The sequence below is a fragment of the Chiloscyllium punctatum genome, chromosome 12, assembly GCF_047496795.1.
Source record: "Chiloscyllium punctatum isolate Juve2018m chromosome 12, sChiPun1.3, whole genome shotgun sequence".
Taxonomy (NCBI): domain Eukaryota; kingdom Metazoa; phylum Chordata; class Chondrichthyes; order Orectolobiformes; family Hemiscylliidae; genus Chiloscyllium; species Chiloscyllium punctatum.
The window spans coordinates 68,444,194-68,461,370 of record NC_092750.1 but is presented as its reverse complement, the minus strand read 5'-3'; the positions used below and the strand labels follow the sequence as shown (position 1 = coordinate 68,461,370).

Below are 17,177 nucleotides of genomic sequence, written 5' to 3'. Positions count from 1 at the left end.
ATTTAGGATTGAGATAATGACAAATGCCTCCATCCAGAGAGCGGTGAGTCTGGGGAATTCTCTGCCACAAAACTGTTGAGGCCGAGACATTAAACGTTTTTAAATGAGTTAGGTATAGCTCTTAGGGTTAGAGGGATCAAAGGGTATGGGGAGAAAGTGGAATCAGGGCATGGGGGTGGATTATCAGCAATGATCATATTGAATGACAGAGCAGGCTTGATGGGTCAAATAGCCTAATCCAACATTTCTGTTGTAAAGTGTCATGGGGCACTGAGCTTGGAGATACAGTTACTGTTTTGCCTTGTTTGAATTAGGATCTCCATTCAATGTGTTTTGTGGGCTATGTAATGGAGCAGATTTTGTTTTTACATTGAAATTGTACAACATTGTGCTTTTTTAAATTATCAAACTTGTAACCTTAAAACAAATCGAGTGCCTTGAGCCCCTGATTTGTTTCAAATTCTACAATGCCGGTTTAAAGAGAGAGTTGGGTCAGTCACAAGTATGAAGAGTGAGCTTTAACCTGGTCTTTCAATCATTTAAGGGATATGAAGGTTCTCTGATCAAGCTAACATCACAAGCCAGTTGGCTTTATTACATATAACAGCAGAGTGGAAGCAGAAGCAGCAAAGAATGCTGTATTCACCTCGCCTAACCTGCTACACTGTACACTCAGATGTGCTGGTATCCTCCATCTGAAGCATCTCCAGAAGGATTGAAGTCTTGTCAGTTTTGTTAAGCATTTATCTGCCCTTATCCAAGGAATCAGATTCCAGAGGAATGATGCAAGAACAGACTGAATTTTGATCTCAGGTTGGACTTTACTAAACTAGTTCATTTCCATTCGACTTGGAGGGGATGGAGTGGTCACTAAGGACTGCTGATTTAAGAACTTTATTGGTGAATTTTTTTCCCCCACATGGGAGGATTCTTCAAATTCTGCTTACTGTGATGGACTGTTTTTTTTTGTTGCAGTCAATGTATGCTGTGTGCCAATACTTTGCTTAAATACTGGCTGTCAGAATCTTATGGAAAGCTGGTAGAGCCAACTAGATGGTGGTCATGAAATGATAAAGAGGGAATGAGAAAGTGTCTAAGGTATAAGCAGGTACAGGAAAAGTTTTGAGTTTTGTGAAACAAGAGGTTCAGCTGAGCATGACTCCGATCAGATAAGAGCTTACAGTTAACAATGGACTGCCGGAGGTAAGGGTAATGGGTTAACAACGTGGAAAAGCATCATGTAAAGCCATTTAACAATATTGGAAGAATTCAGTATGTAAGGTCAGTTTAACAAGGTGAAAAGTATTCATTATGTGAAGCCAGTTAAAGTTAAGAACATTCATTGTTTACAGCAGATGGTTTAAGCTTTACTGTTGACACACTCTGATTGAAACGGTCACCCAACCAATACATATGTTGCCTTATCTGGAGGCTTCCCCCTGTAAAATGACTATATAATTCATTAAGAAACTACTCTTCCAGAGAAGACTGAGAATTCATGTCTCTGTGCACATGGGCGATCATTCTCTCTCTCTCTCTCTATCTCTCCATGGCCCAGAATAAAGATGAAGGAGGTAAAACCATACTATGTCTGAGCATTTTGCTTTGACTTTGAGGGGGGGGCGGGGGGGGGGGGGGGAAAAAGAAGGATGTCAACCTTACATGGCCCATTCACATTCCTTTTATGTTGAAGATGCCATATTTGTAAAGTGCATTTATAGTGCAATGGGAACAGTGCAAATATAAACAAAATAAAAGCAAAATACTGTGAACTTTATCTTAATTCATTTCCAGTGACTACTACAGGGGTGGGTCAGCGTTTATTGTCTATACCTCTAGTTCCCCAGAGAAGCTGGCAGGGACCTGCCCTTGAACCTCTGCAGCCTAGATTTCTAGCTGGAAATCTGAAATAAAAACGAAGTGCTAGAGAAACTCAATAGGTCTGGTAGCTTCTGTGGAGAGAGAGAGAAGTTAACATTGGAGTCTTGTCCGACTTCATCTAGCTACCTGACGAAGGAGCAGCGCTCCAAAAGCTTGTACTTCTAAATGAACCTGTTGGGCTATAACCTGGTGTTGTGTAACTTCTAACTTTGTCCACCCAGTCCAACACCAGCACCGCCACATCATTCGTCTGATGAGTTTCAGGATCACAAAAGTGAATACATTTAACCTTGTGATTGAGGATTTCCATGACTTGTAACACTTTATAGCTGAGAATCAGCCATGCAGCCTACAGCATATATGGTACACGATTTTACAACCCTCAACTTTCAACCCTGGCAACATATTCTTTTCTTCATGTTTTTAGCTATTTACACAAGCCACCTCAAATCACTAGACCCATTACAATAGTGAATATACATAAAAGCTACATCACTGGTTGTAAAGCAGTATAAGAAATCCTGAAAAGCTACAAACATACAATCGCCATTTGACGAAATTCAATGGTGCGACCTTAACCTTTCATAAATGGAAACATTACATAAGATTAAGTGCTCTTTAATAAATGTGCACAAAGGAAGTGAAGTTGAACTGTTTAAGACTGGGTGTTGAAAGGGGTCAAAATGCAGCCATGAACATTTCTGCATTTTGCAAAAAGGTTCTTAGAACAATAGTTGTTTTTCTACTCATTTCTCTATGGTGTGGCAACTGAACCCTTTCAAAAACTATAAACCGAAAGAACTGCAGATGTTGTAAATTGGAATCAAAAACAGAAGTTGCTAGAAAAGCTCAGCAGGCCTGGCAGCATCTGTGAAGAGAAATCAAAGTTAATGATTGCTTATTGCGATCACACATTGTCACATGGCAGTGGAACAAAATTCAATAGAAGCTTTCAAAATCTCATTGGGTAGATTCCTGAAAACAAAAAAGGAGCTGTTTGTAGGATTATAGATTCAGCAAAGGATTATAGGACTAAATTAGCTTGTTCACCACTGGCATGGTGCACTGGAGGTTCTCCTTCACTGGTGGAAGATTCCAATAATTACAGTATTGCCATACCAATGTTGTTGCAGTTGCAACTAAATACTGAAGCCATCTTCAGAGATTAGAGCTAAAAGAGAAAAAGGTAGACAACGGTTGACAGTAGCCACTACTGTTGATTAGGTTTAGACCAACTGCTGGTATTAGTCTGAATACAAATTAAATGCATGACTAAACTGCGCAGATTTTTGTGTATGATTCAACACGACTAGTTTATAATCTAATACACCTTTATTACAATAGTTGGACATGTGTAGCTCAATATCTTACAGACACCTCTCCCTCAACTTCAAAACTACTTCGACATCCATGTGCAGCACTTCACACCTAATTAACTGTTTTCAATTTAATTTACCATTGTTTATCATGGATCTTCCAGTTGCAGTGGTTATTTCAACCCAGTCTAAAAACATCCACTTCGATGGATCCAAAACTAGGCAAGATAGAATTACTAGTAGTACAGATTCTAACAGACAGCACATTTTATAGTTACAATTGGTTATGGCAGGAATAGATTATAATGAAGTGTATATTCTTTGACTTTTAGATTGTCCTTCAGAATTTGTAGCATATCCATACAGGATTCCTTCCTATGGCATCACCCCCTGTCCTAATGGGAAGGATACTAATTCATAATTACTATTAGGAGTGCCTCCTCTCACAGCATCACTGTTCCCCTCTCTTTCTCCTTCCCAGAATGATGTCAATTCTTACTGAAGGAGGAAATTACTGCAGATGGTGGAGATCACAGCAGGTCAGGCAGCATCCATGGAGAGAAAGACAGCAAGCAAACATTAAGTCTAGATTACTCTTCAGAGCTGAAGTGAATTGAGGAGGGGCCAGCATTTATGCTAATCAGTTGGGGGGGGGTGTAGAGCATTGACTTAGAAAACATGTTGATAGGTTTTCAACATCTTTTCTACCCGAGCCTACACCCACCACGCCCAACTATACCATAAATGCTGCCCCATCCACACTTCACTTCAACTCTGAAGAATCATCTACACTTGAAACATTTGCTTGCTCTCTCTCCATGGATGTTGCGTGACCCACTGATTTCCAGCATGTGTTGTTTTTAGTCAACTCCTATCGAGTTGCAGTGCAGTGTCATTCTCTCAGGATCCAGTTCTACCTCTCCTGGTCACCTGGGCAGGAAGCTATAGACCGTACTTGCAGGAATTCACAGCAAGTCCAACACTGACCCTATCCAAAGCTCAGACAGAGTGGGGGAGGGATTTTGGGGGTGGTGGTGGTGAAGGGGATTCACCAGGTTGAGAGATACTCCACCTGGGCCTTCCATTCTCAAAAGGAATTCACTTTAAATCACTTTGTACTGCTCAGCATGCCAACCAGTGCTCAGCACTAATCTGCTAGATGTCAAATGTTTTTAAATACAGTAACTGGCAGCAGTGATCGTAGTGGCAGCCCTTATGAGGAAAAAGTTATAGTTAGATCTTCAGTCAACTTCACAAACAGGAGCCACTGCCAACATTTACCTGATCAGCAGTACTGCAAAGCCCAATAGACAAGTCACATTTAACACAAGCACAAAGATAGCTCCAAGGTTAAATATACTTCGCCATGTGGTACTTCACTAAACAGAAGGATGATGTCACCTTCAATCCCACAATTTGTACAGAGTGCCTGATATGGCTCATGTGCCCAGAAGTTGGTGTAGATCTCAAGATGCACACTAGATTGTGGGACATTAATTTAGGCCAACATTTCAGCACATTACTGATACAGTGCTGTCCTTCAGATGAGACATTAAACATAGCCCTGTCTGGATGGATACAACAGCCCGCAGGAAAGCAAATTGAAGAACCACAGAAGAGTTCTCTCCTCTGTCCTGATCAATATTCACCCCTTAACCAACATCACTGAAACCGACATGGTAAGTAGTGGAACAAGCCTGAGGGGCTGAATGACCTACTCTTGTTCCTATATTGGTATCACACTATTGTCTGAGCAGAAGAGCAAGAGGGCATGGAATTGGCAAAGTGAGTAAGTGACATGAGGGAAACATTTTAAACACCAAGTGATTATTGTCTAAAACACTGTCTGGGAATGTGGTGGACGCAAGCTCAAACCGTGGCAAAGGAAACCAGAATATTTTTTGAAAAGGAAGAATGTTATAGGAGAAAGTGGGATAATGACACAAGGCGATTTGCTCAGAGCCAGTGAAGACAATGGGTTTCCGCACCAAAATAATTCTTATGATTCAGTGAGCTGACAGTGCTGGAATGTTTCCGACATTACAATAGTGACTATAGTTCAGAAATATTTCATCAGGAGAAAGGGAGTGCAGGGAGATGTGCCACATTGCGATGTATACACAGATCAGTGAGACACATGACACAAAGGATAATAAAGGTTTTTAAGTGCCCTCAGCAGCAGCATCTGACAAAAAGAGCTGTTCCATTCACTCCAAAAATGGAGCTCACAGGCATTAGCTTGGTCTGATGGAACAGGGTGTGGTCAGAAAGATGTAAATCCCATTGCCAAACATCTGCTGTCTACAACAATAACATCTTCGTTCACAGCCATGCTATGTTCCTCTTAACATTTCCACCCCAATTTACATGGTGTTATCACCTCCACAAGTTGCTGCAGGTACTCTTTAAAATACTGTGCCATTTATTTGACTGATCCAATCAGACCCTGTACAGCAGAGTAAGTGTGCCCCATTTCAGATTAGCTTACTGGGGCTAGAGCGAGAAGAGCTCAACACCACTTCCCCATTCAGTCAGCACCCAGTGCTCCTCAGTAGAGTTAGTTAAGTTGGTCATGTGGTGAAAGGAGGACAAGTCTAGGCTATGAAGCCCCACATAATTGAAAGCAACACAAATTTCAGACTTGAAAAGCAACTGTCGTTTGAGGTGAACTGCTGCCAGTTCACGTGGAAACTAACAAATACATCACCTGTAATAAAATCTGTTGGCAGTGAAGGTCAAAAGGAGAGAAATTTTTTTAAAAAACAAGTGAGACAAAGCAGAATGTGAAACAGTTTGGGATGCAGACGTTGTTTCATTTGGAGGCTGAAGGGTATTTGCTAAACTATTGCATGATAGTTTGTTTTAAAAAAACATGGGATGTTTGGAAAAGTTTGACAAACTTAGCAACCTGGTTTGATATATAATGTGGTGTAAGTAGAAAGTTGAAGTTTGATCTGAATACTTTGCGAGAATTTCTCTCCCTCATTAACCTCAATGCTTCCCCGCACTCATGTTAAATTATGCTGGCCACTCCAAAACAAATGCAGAGTCAGGATTTTCCGTATGCACACGAAGGCTCTGTGTAGCACAACAAAAGCACCCTGCGTGTGTTACATAAGTTTGGAAAAAAGTGTTGGGGTTTGTAGCTGTTCACAGCACAATCTCTCCCTGGGATTAAAGTAGTGGTGGTGTAGACAGAGAGAGAACACAGGAAGAAAGAGCAAGTGGGAGACAACGCACGAGGCAAAGAGAAAAAAAGACAGATAGGAAGAGGGAAATAGAGAGGGGGATAAAAGAGAAGAGAGAATGAGAGAACAGGAAGTCAAGGTGGGGCTGTGGACGCTGGATTTCAAATTGGACAGAGTAATTGCAAAGAGGTCAGGTTGGGAAGAGATGCAGTCAGATTGTAAAGGAGATAAGATCAATGTAAAAGGCACAAAAGAAAAATATATAAAGTTAGATGCTGCTAAAAAAATGCATCTGAAAAGGATGGAGCTCACAAGAATCAACTTGTTCCTGTGGGACCAGGGTGGGGACAGAAAGATTCAAAGCCCACTGCCAAACATCTGCTGCCTACATCAGTTGCACCCTTGCTCACTACTGTGCTATGTTTCTCTCACTCAGTTTCACATTACCACCACCATTTACATGAAGAGGTCACCGTATGTTTCTAGCCTGCATTAACTTTGCACTAATAACATTGAAATTTAGGTCAATTCCAATCTCCTGCCCCAAAAATAATTTAAAGAAAAAAATTCTCCTAGCTACTGCCCATGAGTGTGGCACTTTGTGCCAGGTAATGGGTGTTACAGATGGGCTAGTCAGCCAAGGGGTACCAAGATGACACATTTTGGAACCTTTAGCTGTCCTGAGATCTACAAACATGTACTTCACCAGCTACTGCTATCCCCACTTCCCCAGAGCAGCAAAGTAGCCTCAAACATAGAGCATCACAGCGCAGTACTGGCCCTTTGACCCTCGATGTTGCACCACCCTGTGAAACACGTCTGAAGCCCATCTAACCTACACTATTCCATTCTCACCCGTATGCCTATCTAATGACCATTTAAATGCCTGTAAAGTTGGCAAGTCTTCAACTGTTCCAGGCAATGGGTTCCATGACCCTACTGAGTAGAGAAACTGACATCTGCCCTATATCTATCCCCCTTCAATTAGAAGCTATGCCCCCTCGTGCTATCCGTCACCATCCTCAGAAAAAGGCTTTCACTGTCCACCCAATAGGATTCTGAACGCTTAGCTCCTCACACATCTTTTGCCCAACTGAGCCCTTCACCGTGTAACTTCACATCCACTCTTTCAGCAAGCAAATTTTGCCCATGCATCTTAGCATTCACTCCCTATCAAATATCATTAACATCCTCATTTACAATGCTTGTGGACATGTGTCTTCATCCTTCAGAACTACTACCATTCTTTTTCTTGGTTTTCCACTTAAAGTCACACCCTACTCTCCAACAATCACCCTAACACATTCCTTTCCCTACTGTAAAGCTTTATTACCTCAAATATTCTGTCAACATTCAGTTCTTTGTTAAGTGTATCAGCTCATCCAATGGACTAAAGGCAGCTAATTAAGCTCAGCAAAGTCTTGCACGCAGTAATGTGATAATTCCCACATAATCTGCTTCAGCGATTTTGATTAAGGGATAGATATTGCCAGAACAGAGAGTACTCTTGTGTGTATATTTATATTTATATTTCTTTTATAGCCACCTGAGAAAGAAGAGCCCCAGTTTAACATTCCATTAGAAAGACAGCCCATACGTTGAACTCAGACCACCTGGAGTAGGGCTTCAAACCTCAATCTCTATGGCTCAGTTTTTCATTTGTAAATTGGGCCTCACTATTTAAGCTCATGAATGCCCAATGGGGCAGTGTGCTGTGGAGAGGTTAGCAGACCCTAGCAGAGAGCAAGAGACCAGAAAATTGACAAAAGAAAACCAAAGGCAGGTTCATTGGAGATGAACGTATCTGCAGCCTTGACTCTTGGTGTTTAGAGATAATACTGCATTCAATCACTGGGACTCTTCCCCTCTGGCTGCTTTTTATTACACTTCTAATCTAATTTAATTACTCTGCACTGATCCATAAAACCACAGCTGTATCCAGCCTGTGAACATGGGGGAGCATTCAAACAAGTCTTTAGCTACTTTACTCAAAGTAAACTCCTAACTATGGAGGTCAAATAGCACCCAGGTTTTGAACTATGCAAAATAAAACAGGATTTCTAAAAGGAATGCAAATGAGATAGATCTGTTAGATACTGCCTGATACATGCACACTGGTGAACTGATTGACTGGGACAATATAGAGGCAAAATGATGGACTATTAGCAAGCTCAGGTCCCAAAGTTGCCAGTTGTTCAATGCTCTGAAACAACTTGGGAGGGAGGTGGAAGAGAGAAGAAGGGAGACAGATTCTGTGGCCACTTTGCTATCTGTGCCATCTCATCCAACTATATGGAGAAGTGTGTGAAGGTCTCTGGGTTGGACAGCTGGAGGTGTCTATAAAGACAGGGGTGCAAAGACATGGAGAGATTTGAAAAAAAAAATTTTAAAAAGGTGCTGCTGCTCCAAGAATTTCTGCTTAGATTTAGTGATGTTTGGAAAAGCAGAGATTGCTGTACTGGGCAGCTTTGAAGTTGGTAGCTTCTGTAAGTAAGCACAAATCCTGCACAATCCTAAAATCCTGAGCTGACTCTTTTCTTGATGACAGGTATCATCTTAAAACAGAATACATGTGTTGCCAACTCCTGAACTGTACTTCGTGGCAACCAAAAGACAGGAGTAATGACCATTCAACTAAAAAAAAACTCAAGTGAACAGAAGCTGTACAACAACATTGATGATATTTTAAAAACAAAATCCAGCTCAACAATGCTACAGTTCAAAAGCTGGATGGCATCAAATCTGCCCTTTCCTTCCTTGCTCTGAAACAAGAAAGTCTGTTTCACAGGTTAGGCTACATTTAAAAGGCAAACTGCACACAGACCTAGATGGCGTTGCAGTGTAGAGCTTGTTGGATTTCATTAACATGACTCAGGAGATGTTTTTCTCCTGCCATAGAAAATAAATCCAAAATTAATGCTTTAATGGGCTCCGTTTATCTCATGACTTGACCTTTCCATGCCCCAGCATAGCTCAGGATTGTGCATATGAGAATTACAGAAAAATACACTTTGTTCCTTTTCATTCAACCATCTATCCAGAAGGATCCCAAGGCTTCCCACCTCCCCCTTACAACTGCAGCATGCAACTGCTTGCACAATTCCAGGCTTTTAACCTCTACTACTTTATCAGGAAGTTTATTCTTCACATTTTGTGAACGCCCACTAGTTTGAACCAGTGTTCACTAGATTTACTGGTATAGTTTCTAATTTCAAACTCTAACAGGGAAATGGGACAAGAGCAGAGTGTGGGACTAATTGAACAGCAGAACCAAATGGTCTATGTTGAAATAGCCTGAGATTAGAGTTCAAACTGAAGTAATATTCTAGATTAACTATTTATACACCTTCCAAATGTTCATTCACTATTCTTCAGATAGATACTGAAGCAATCCACATCCATATCCATATCCAAACTGAACATTCAGGTTTGGGTTTATAATTGACAAATAACATTCCCTTCAAATAATCACCATCTCCAACAGTCCATCTCCTGTGGATATTCAATTGCATTACCACTGAATTTGCTACTATTAACATCGAACAGGTTCCTATTTACCAGAAATGGAACTGGACTTAACTACACCAATACTGTGGCTACAACAGGAGGTCAGAGATTGGGAAATCTAAGCTAAGTAATTCATTACCTGACTTCTGAAATCCACCAACTGCAAGGCTCAAACGAGGAATGTGATGGAATGCTTCCCATTTGTTTGGATGAGTGCAGCTCCAACAACACAAGCAGCTCGATGGCATCCAGGTAAAGTAGCCCAGCTCTAATCTTCAAATTAAAATATTTACTTCTTTCAAAACAGAGGGTGTTTGGCACATGGAAGATTGCTGCAGTTTCTCACCAAGGCTCCTTCAACAAAACCTTCCAAATCCCATGAATTCTCTGGCCACAAGGACAGTGGATGTGCAAGAACAACACCAGCTGCAAGTTCCGTTCAAGCTACACATCATCCTGACTTGGAATTATATTGCCATCCCATCACTGTCAGTGGGTCAAAATCCCAGAACTCAAAACATTTACCTCAAGGCATGAAACAGTTCAAGGCAGTTCATACCTTTTCATGAAAGTAATTAGAGATGGACAACAAATGTACAGCTATATTGACTTCTTTCAAGATTCAACATCCTTAAATCTTTCCTTCTAAGTGGAATGTTCAAAGTTGGAAATGAGCCACATGGATCTCAGCTGCACGGCTGAAGTTGGTTTATACTGGTTACTATCCAGCTGATTTTCCTCACTTTCATAAGTTACTTCAGAGGCAGCGTTTTCCATGATTTAAGATATAGTGACTTTGCAACTTCTAACAGTTTACTACAATTAGAAGGGCTGGACTCCACTAACAGAGTCAAAAGCAAAATATTTTCATTTCAGAAAGAACAAATTAATTTTCCCTAAGCCTCACCTCCAATAAGGAGTAGCAGCTTTATGGACATCTTTGTCACCAAGATCAAAATCATCTGATCAGTTGTGGTTCTCCTTCCTCCTTTTAGTTCACCAGGCCAAATGCCCTCTCGGATGACCCCCTGCCCTAGCCTGAACCCCACATCAATCTGGTATTTCTCAACTATCATCCTGCACACCCATGTCAGCTTATCTTGTTCATGAGACCATCTCCTACTCCCTCGAAACTATTCCCACAACACTGTTGGCCATCTAACGTCCATCTTGTTTCCATTCAGCTGATAGTTATCGGTTTACTCTCCCCTGTATTCCCCCTTCAAAATTACTATCAAAACACACTCTTCAAAAACAACTTTTGACCTTTCTGCCCTTGCAAACCATTACCCCACCTCCAACCTCCCCTTTATTTTGAAAGCTCTTGAACACGTGTCACCTCCCTAATTGCTGCAGTCTTTCCTCTAGTCAAGGTTCCACTGTGGTCACTATAACAAACATTCTGACCAAAAATCGCAAAATGACAGTGTAACTCTGACAAACTCTAAACAACGCTGTCCTTGTTCTCTTATTTGTCTGAACGTATTATTCAAAAGCAAGTTTGATTTTTCATATGTACGCTGATAGCAGCTAGCTCTATTTCAACTCCTTGACCAATCATTATTTCAGAAGAGCTTACCTGATAACCAAACCTGGACGGAAGGAAATTACTGCCAACTAAATATTCGGAAAACCGAAGAGATTACTTTAGATTTGTGACAGAAACTCTGTTCTCTGATCACTCTCCATCTGTTTTCCCAACAATTAGTTGAGGCAGTCTGTTGACAATTTTGATGTCCTATTTGAGTTCAAGGCAACCTTTACACCATATATTTTCATGGTTATTAAAACCACCTATTTCTACCTCAATAACTTTGCCAGACACTGCCTGTGTCATACGGTGTTGCTGAAACATTCATCCATGCCTACGTTAGCTCTCAACTTGACCATTCCAATATACTCCTAAATCAGACTCCTTCCATGAATTGGAGGTCCTAAATTGCACCAAGTACTGTTCACCCATTACCCGTGTTCAACGAGCTGCACTGGCTCCTTGTTTACAATAGCTTTACAAGTCTCACTCAGCTTTGTTCCAAATTCTCTCCAGGCCATTACACCTCTAATTTCCTCCAGTACCACAGTTTTACAAGATCTGTGCTCCTCCAATTCTCAACTCATTAACCGCTCTGAATTTAATCATTCCATCACAATTGGCTCTACCTCTGGCTGCTAAGGCCCCAAGTTCTGAAATTTCTCCACTTCTCCTTTCTTCTTTAAGGTGCTACTCAAACTGAGTCCAAGCTTTTTCTCACCTGTCCTTAATGCGCTTAGAGGTGAACTTGTAAAGCATGTCCACCACGTTCACATATTTGTAAGCAGCCTTTGAGATAAGATTGTATACAAGTGGTGGGAGGATTAGTGGGCTATTTAGAAACCTGAACACCACCTGTAAGCAACAAGGCGGGGGGGGGGGGGGGGGGGGGAGAAGAAGAGATAAAGAGAAGTGGAGTATGCCAATGTGCATGCTTGCACTTGCCCCTGTGTGCATGTTATTGTGCAAGTGAGTCAGCGCATATACATCAGTGTTCCTGGGAATGGGAAGACATATTTTTGCTCCTGAATTCTGGTCAGTGGGAACTGGTAGGAAGTAGGAGTCACTTCCCAAAGCAGTGACCTCTAACATCTATGATGGGGAATAGCACAGATGTGAAGGAACACCATCAGCTCCTAGACTCATCCAATCCTGACAGAGATATACGACAGCACCATTCCATCAGCATTCCAGGAGTCAAACTGCTGGAACTCCCTACAGCACAGAAGCACCTTTGCCACACAGGTCTTTATGAACTAAAGCTAGACAACCATAACCTTTTTAAAGGCAACTGAGGAAGACAATAAATGTACAGGTTTTTAGCTATGAATTTATTAAAACTCAATATTAATCCTGTGGATTATTTTGTGAAGTAAAGATACTGGGTGCTAACATTGAGACCGAGTATCTGGGTTCACAAAGGGCCAAGGCACTTGTATGCAGTACAGCGGACTGGCTCATGCCCCTTGGAACACAACCCAAGCACAGAAGAGGGAAGATACAATGGTGAATTTAAAAATAAAAAGCTCATTCATAACAAGTAGTCAGAACAAGCTACAAATTCCTCAGATTCCAGAGATAAACTGCCCTGATATGTTAGTCTCTCATGGATTTGTTTAGAAATTCAAAATGTGAGAAATTACTAAAGTAAATTTGCACAGTTGTTAAAATTCTGCCACATCTGCAGAAAGTTAAAGCTCTACAATCTGGCCAGACAGCTGTGGGCCACTGAATAAAGCAGTCTATAGATTTTCAGCTGGAACTGCTCAGAATGTAATCCAGATCTTAAGACTGCACAAATCATCTGGAACAACAGGCAAACGCTTCAATTTATCAATTCACAAAGACTCAAGTTTTCAATGCAAACTTCACTGTGTCCAGGAGGATTAGTTCATGCAGCACAGACCAGGGAATGAATTTAGAAGGATCAGTGAAGGGATCAAGGATGCTACCACTCATTTTGGACAGGGACTAAGCGAATTCAGGCTCCCATCTGGCCAGGGTGGGGCAAGTAAAGGGACAGCTGGAGCCTCCCCTCATGACTGATACGGTCTGGTGCTCCTAGTTACACAAGCCACAATCAGGGTCCCTAGAGAGTCATACAGTATGGAAAGACCCTCCAGTCCAACTCACCCACGCCAACCAGATATCCTAAACTGAACTAGTCCCATTTGCCTGTGCTTGGCCTATATCTCTCTCTCAACCTATTTATGTACCTGTCCAAATGTCTTTTAAATGCTGTAATTGCACTCACCGCTATCACCACCTCTGACAATTCATTCCATATCCACATCACCCTGTGCAAAGTTGTTGCCCTTCAGGTCCCTTTTAAATTTTTTCCCTCTCACCTTAAATTTAAGTCCTCTAGCGTTGGCTCCCCTATCCTTGGGAGAAAGACCTTGGCTATTCACCTTATTTACATCAGTCATGATTTTATAGGCCTCTGAGGTCGCCTCTGGGCCACTGATGCTCCAGCAAAAAAAAAGTCCCAATCTATCCAGCTTCTCATTATAACTCAAACTCTCCAAGTCCCAACGACATCCTTGTAAATTTCTGTACCCTTTCTAGTTAAACATCCTTCCTACAGCAAGGTGACCAGAATTGGATGTGGTATTCTGGAAGTGGCTTCACCGATATCTCATATCTGCAACATATATCCTGCACTAAATGCTCTGACCAATGGAAGGCAAGGGTGCCAAATTCCTTCACACCCTGTCTACCTCCAATGCCGCTTTCAAGAAACTATGAATGTGCACCTATGATCACGCTGTTCTCAACACTTCCCAGGGCACTACCATTAACTGGGAACAGTTCTTTGAAATTTGTTGACATGAGGTAGGCACTGCTGACTAGTTTGCTATTTACTGCAAATCACAACTATTTTTAAAAATTTCATTCATTGGCTAGATGATGCCCATGTCCAATGTAGCATCCATTATCTGCTCTGAATTTCCCAGAGGGCAGTTGGGTTGAAAGTTTGGAGTCACATGTAGACCAGACCAAGTTAGGACAGTAGCTTCCTTCCCTAAAAGGTAATGAATGAACCTGATGGGTTTTTCTAACAATTGACAATGGCGTCACTATCACTAGATGCCTTATTCCAGAGATATTTATTGAATTCAATTTACATCATTTCCCAAGGCAGGATTCGTATCCAGGTCCCCTAGAACATTACCAAGCCCTCGGATTAAAAGTCCAGCGATAATATCACTAGGCCATCACCTCCCCTAACTACCATTGAGAAAGTGGTATACAACTGCTGCCTTGAACCAGTGGAGTAGACTTCAGGGGTCAAATAGACTACTTCTGTTCCTATTTCTTATTTCTTAAGGTTAACCACTGCGGTCTTTGCAATTCAGGAGACCCAAAGTACTGTTTGACAGGGAGTGCAAGAACCGTGCTACAGCAACAGATGGATTGGTGATATTGTTCCAAGTCAGGTTGTGTGGAGCCTGGATGGCAAGTGATTCCCAAGCATCTGCTATCCCCACCCCCATCTGGGTGGCAGTGGATGCAGGCTGGGGAGGAATCTGGTGGATCACAGCAGTAAATCCTGCAGACAGTACACTCTACCACTAGCTGGAATTGACAGAGATAGCAGTATGGTACCAGTCAAATGGGCTGCTTTCATATGGATGACAATATGGAGCTTGTGTTAATGCAGCATCACCAGTCCAGACAGCAGAGAGCATTCTGTGCAGGCCATAAATATAAAATGTGTACATTAGGTGTAAATAAATGATTGGGATGCAAGCATAAGAGGTACAGTTAGTAAGTTTGCAGATGACACCAAAATTGGAGGTGTAGTCAACAGCCAAGAAGGTTACCTCAGATTACAACAGGATCTGGACCAGATGGGCTAATGGTCTGAGAAGTGACAGATGTGGTTTAATTCAGGTAAATGTGAGGTGCTGCATTTTGGGAAAGCCAATCTTAGCAGGACTTATACACTTAATGGTAAGGTCCTAGGGAGTGTTGCTGAACAAAGACCTTGGAGTGCAGGTTCACAGCTCCTTGAAAGTGGAGCCGCAGGTAGATAGGATAGTGAAAGCGGTGTTTGGTATGCCTTTCTTTATTGGTCAGAGCATTGAGTACAGGAGTTGGGAGGTCATGTTGCGGCGGTACAGGACATTGGTTAGGCCACTGTTGGAATATTGCATGCAATTCTTGTCTCCTTCCTATTGGAAAGATGTTGTGAAACTTGAAAGGTTCAGAAAAGATTTACAAGGATGTTTCCAGGGTTGGAGGATCTGAGCTACAGGAAGGGGATGTTTTCCCTGGAGCGTTGGAGGCTGAGAGGTGACCTTAGAGGTTTACAAAATTATGAGGGGCATGGATAGGATAAATAGACAAAGTCTTTTCCCTGGGGTCAGGGAGTACAGAACTAGAGGGCATAGGTTTAGGGTGAGAGGGGAAAGATATAAAAAAAAATTTCTAAGGGGCAACTTTTTCATGCAGAGGGTGGTACATGTATGGAGTGAGCTGCCAGAGGAAGCGGTGGAGGCTGGTACAATTGCAACATTTAAGAGGCATTTGGATGTGTATATGAATAGGAAGGGTTTGGAGGGATATGGGCCAGGTGCTGGTAGGTGGGACTAGATTGGGTTGGGATATCTGGTCGGCATGGACATGTTGGACCAAAGGGTCTGTTTCCATGCTGTACATCTTTATGACTCTAATAGAAGGTGCAGATTTCTCACTATTAAAATGGTCACATTTTGGTTATAAGCTTTGTGCAAGTCATTGAAAAACACCATTGGTCTAACAAGTTCATGCCCCAGTCCGTCCCTTTCACTCCACATACTGGACTTCAGAAAAAAACATCATGAAAACATACGTAGGCTAGTTCACCTTGGCACTCAAGGAAATTGGATTATCTTAAAGAATGTGCAGGATTTACGGGGAGGTGGTGAGGGGATGAATTGCTTTTTTGGAGAGTCAGGCACAATGGGCCGAATGGCCTCCTTTACAGAATTCTGGCCATAATTTAATACATTGTGAAAACTGGGTAGTAGTGAACAAGCCTTTGCAATAGAACATGGCCAGTATGGAGTTATTGTGCTTTCATATAAAGGTTACGGTGAGTCAGCGAAAGGTGAGACACACTATTACCTTGAGCGTCACATGGGCAGGTAGCACCTCTGATGGGATCCGCATCGTAAAGGCCCGGCTAATGTACGCAGAGCTGTCTGGGATGCTGAAGGACACAGCGGGGGCATCCGATTCCAGTAGCACCGAATGCATGGAGGCCTCGATCTGGCTGTCCAAGTCTTTGACGATCTGAACTGGCTCATTCTGCCAGTGTGCCAGCACTGCCGCCTCCAGAAGCTCAAGTAACAACAGAGTCCTCCCCAATTCGTGCAGCAGGAACATTCTCCAAAGCCAGAAGAGGCAATTTAAAATAGAACCGAAATGTAGAGACAGTGCTGATCAGGTAGTAGCAGCTGCAGGGAGAGAAAACCCAACACTGCGGCGATAGTCTTATTTTAAAGTCACACCAGCTGCAATCCTATCATTTTTCCTCTGTGGTTGGTGTCTGACAACAACCTGCAAATAAAGGAGAAAGAACAAATACATTATTTAGAGAAATTCCTCTGGCAGAGACGACCAGCACAAGGGAGCTTAAATCTTAAAATTAATACAAGGCTGTTCAAATGTAGAAAGGCAGGGGATAAATTGAAAACCTTGAAACTGCGAAAGACGTATTTGTTAGGAAATTATATTAAGGGGAATGGATCCAACATGGGAATATAA

At 42.0% G+C, this 17,177-nt stretch overlaps 1 protein-coding gene across 3 annotated transcripts in view; it reads right to left on the bottom strand.

Moving 5' to 3' along the window:
• The window catches only part of dag1 (dystroglycan 1), a 104,914-nt gene that overhangs the window by 22,782 nt on the left and 64,955 nt on the right, over positions 1-17,177 (bottom strand). For all 3 annotated transcript variants that reach the window (XM_072582707.1, XM_072582705.1, XM_072582706.1), the window contains exon 2: positions 16,536-16,970. In XM_072582707.1, coding sequence (XP_072438808.1) covers positions 16,536-16,796 — 261 coding nt within the window. In that variant the 5' untranslated portion in view covers positions 16,797-16,970. The remainder of the gene's footprint in view (positions 1-16,535; positions 16,971-17,177) is intronic.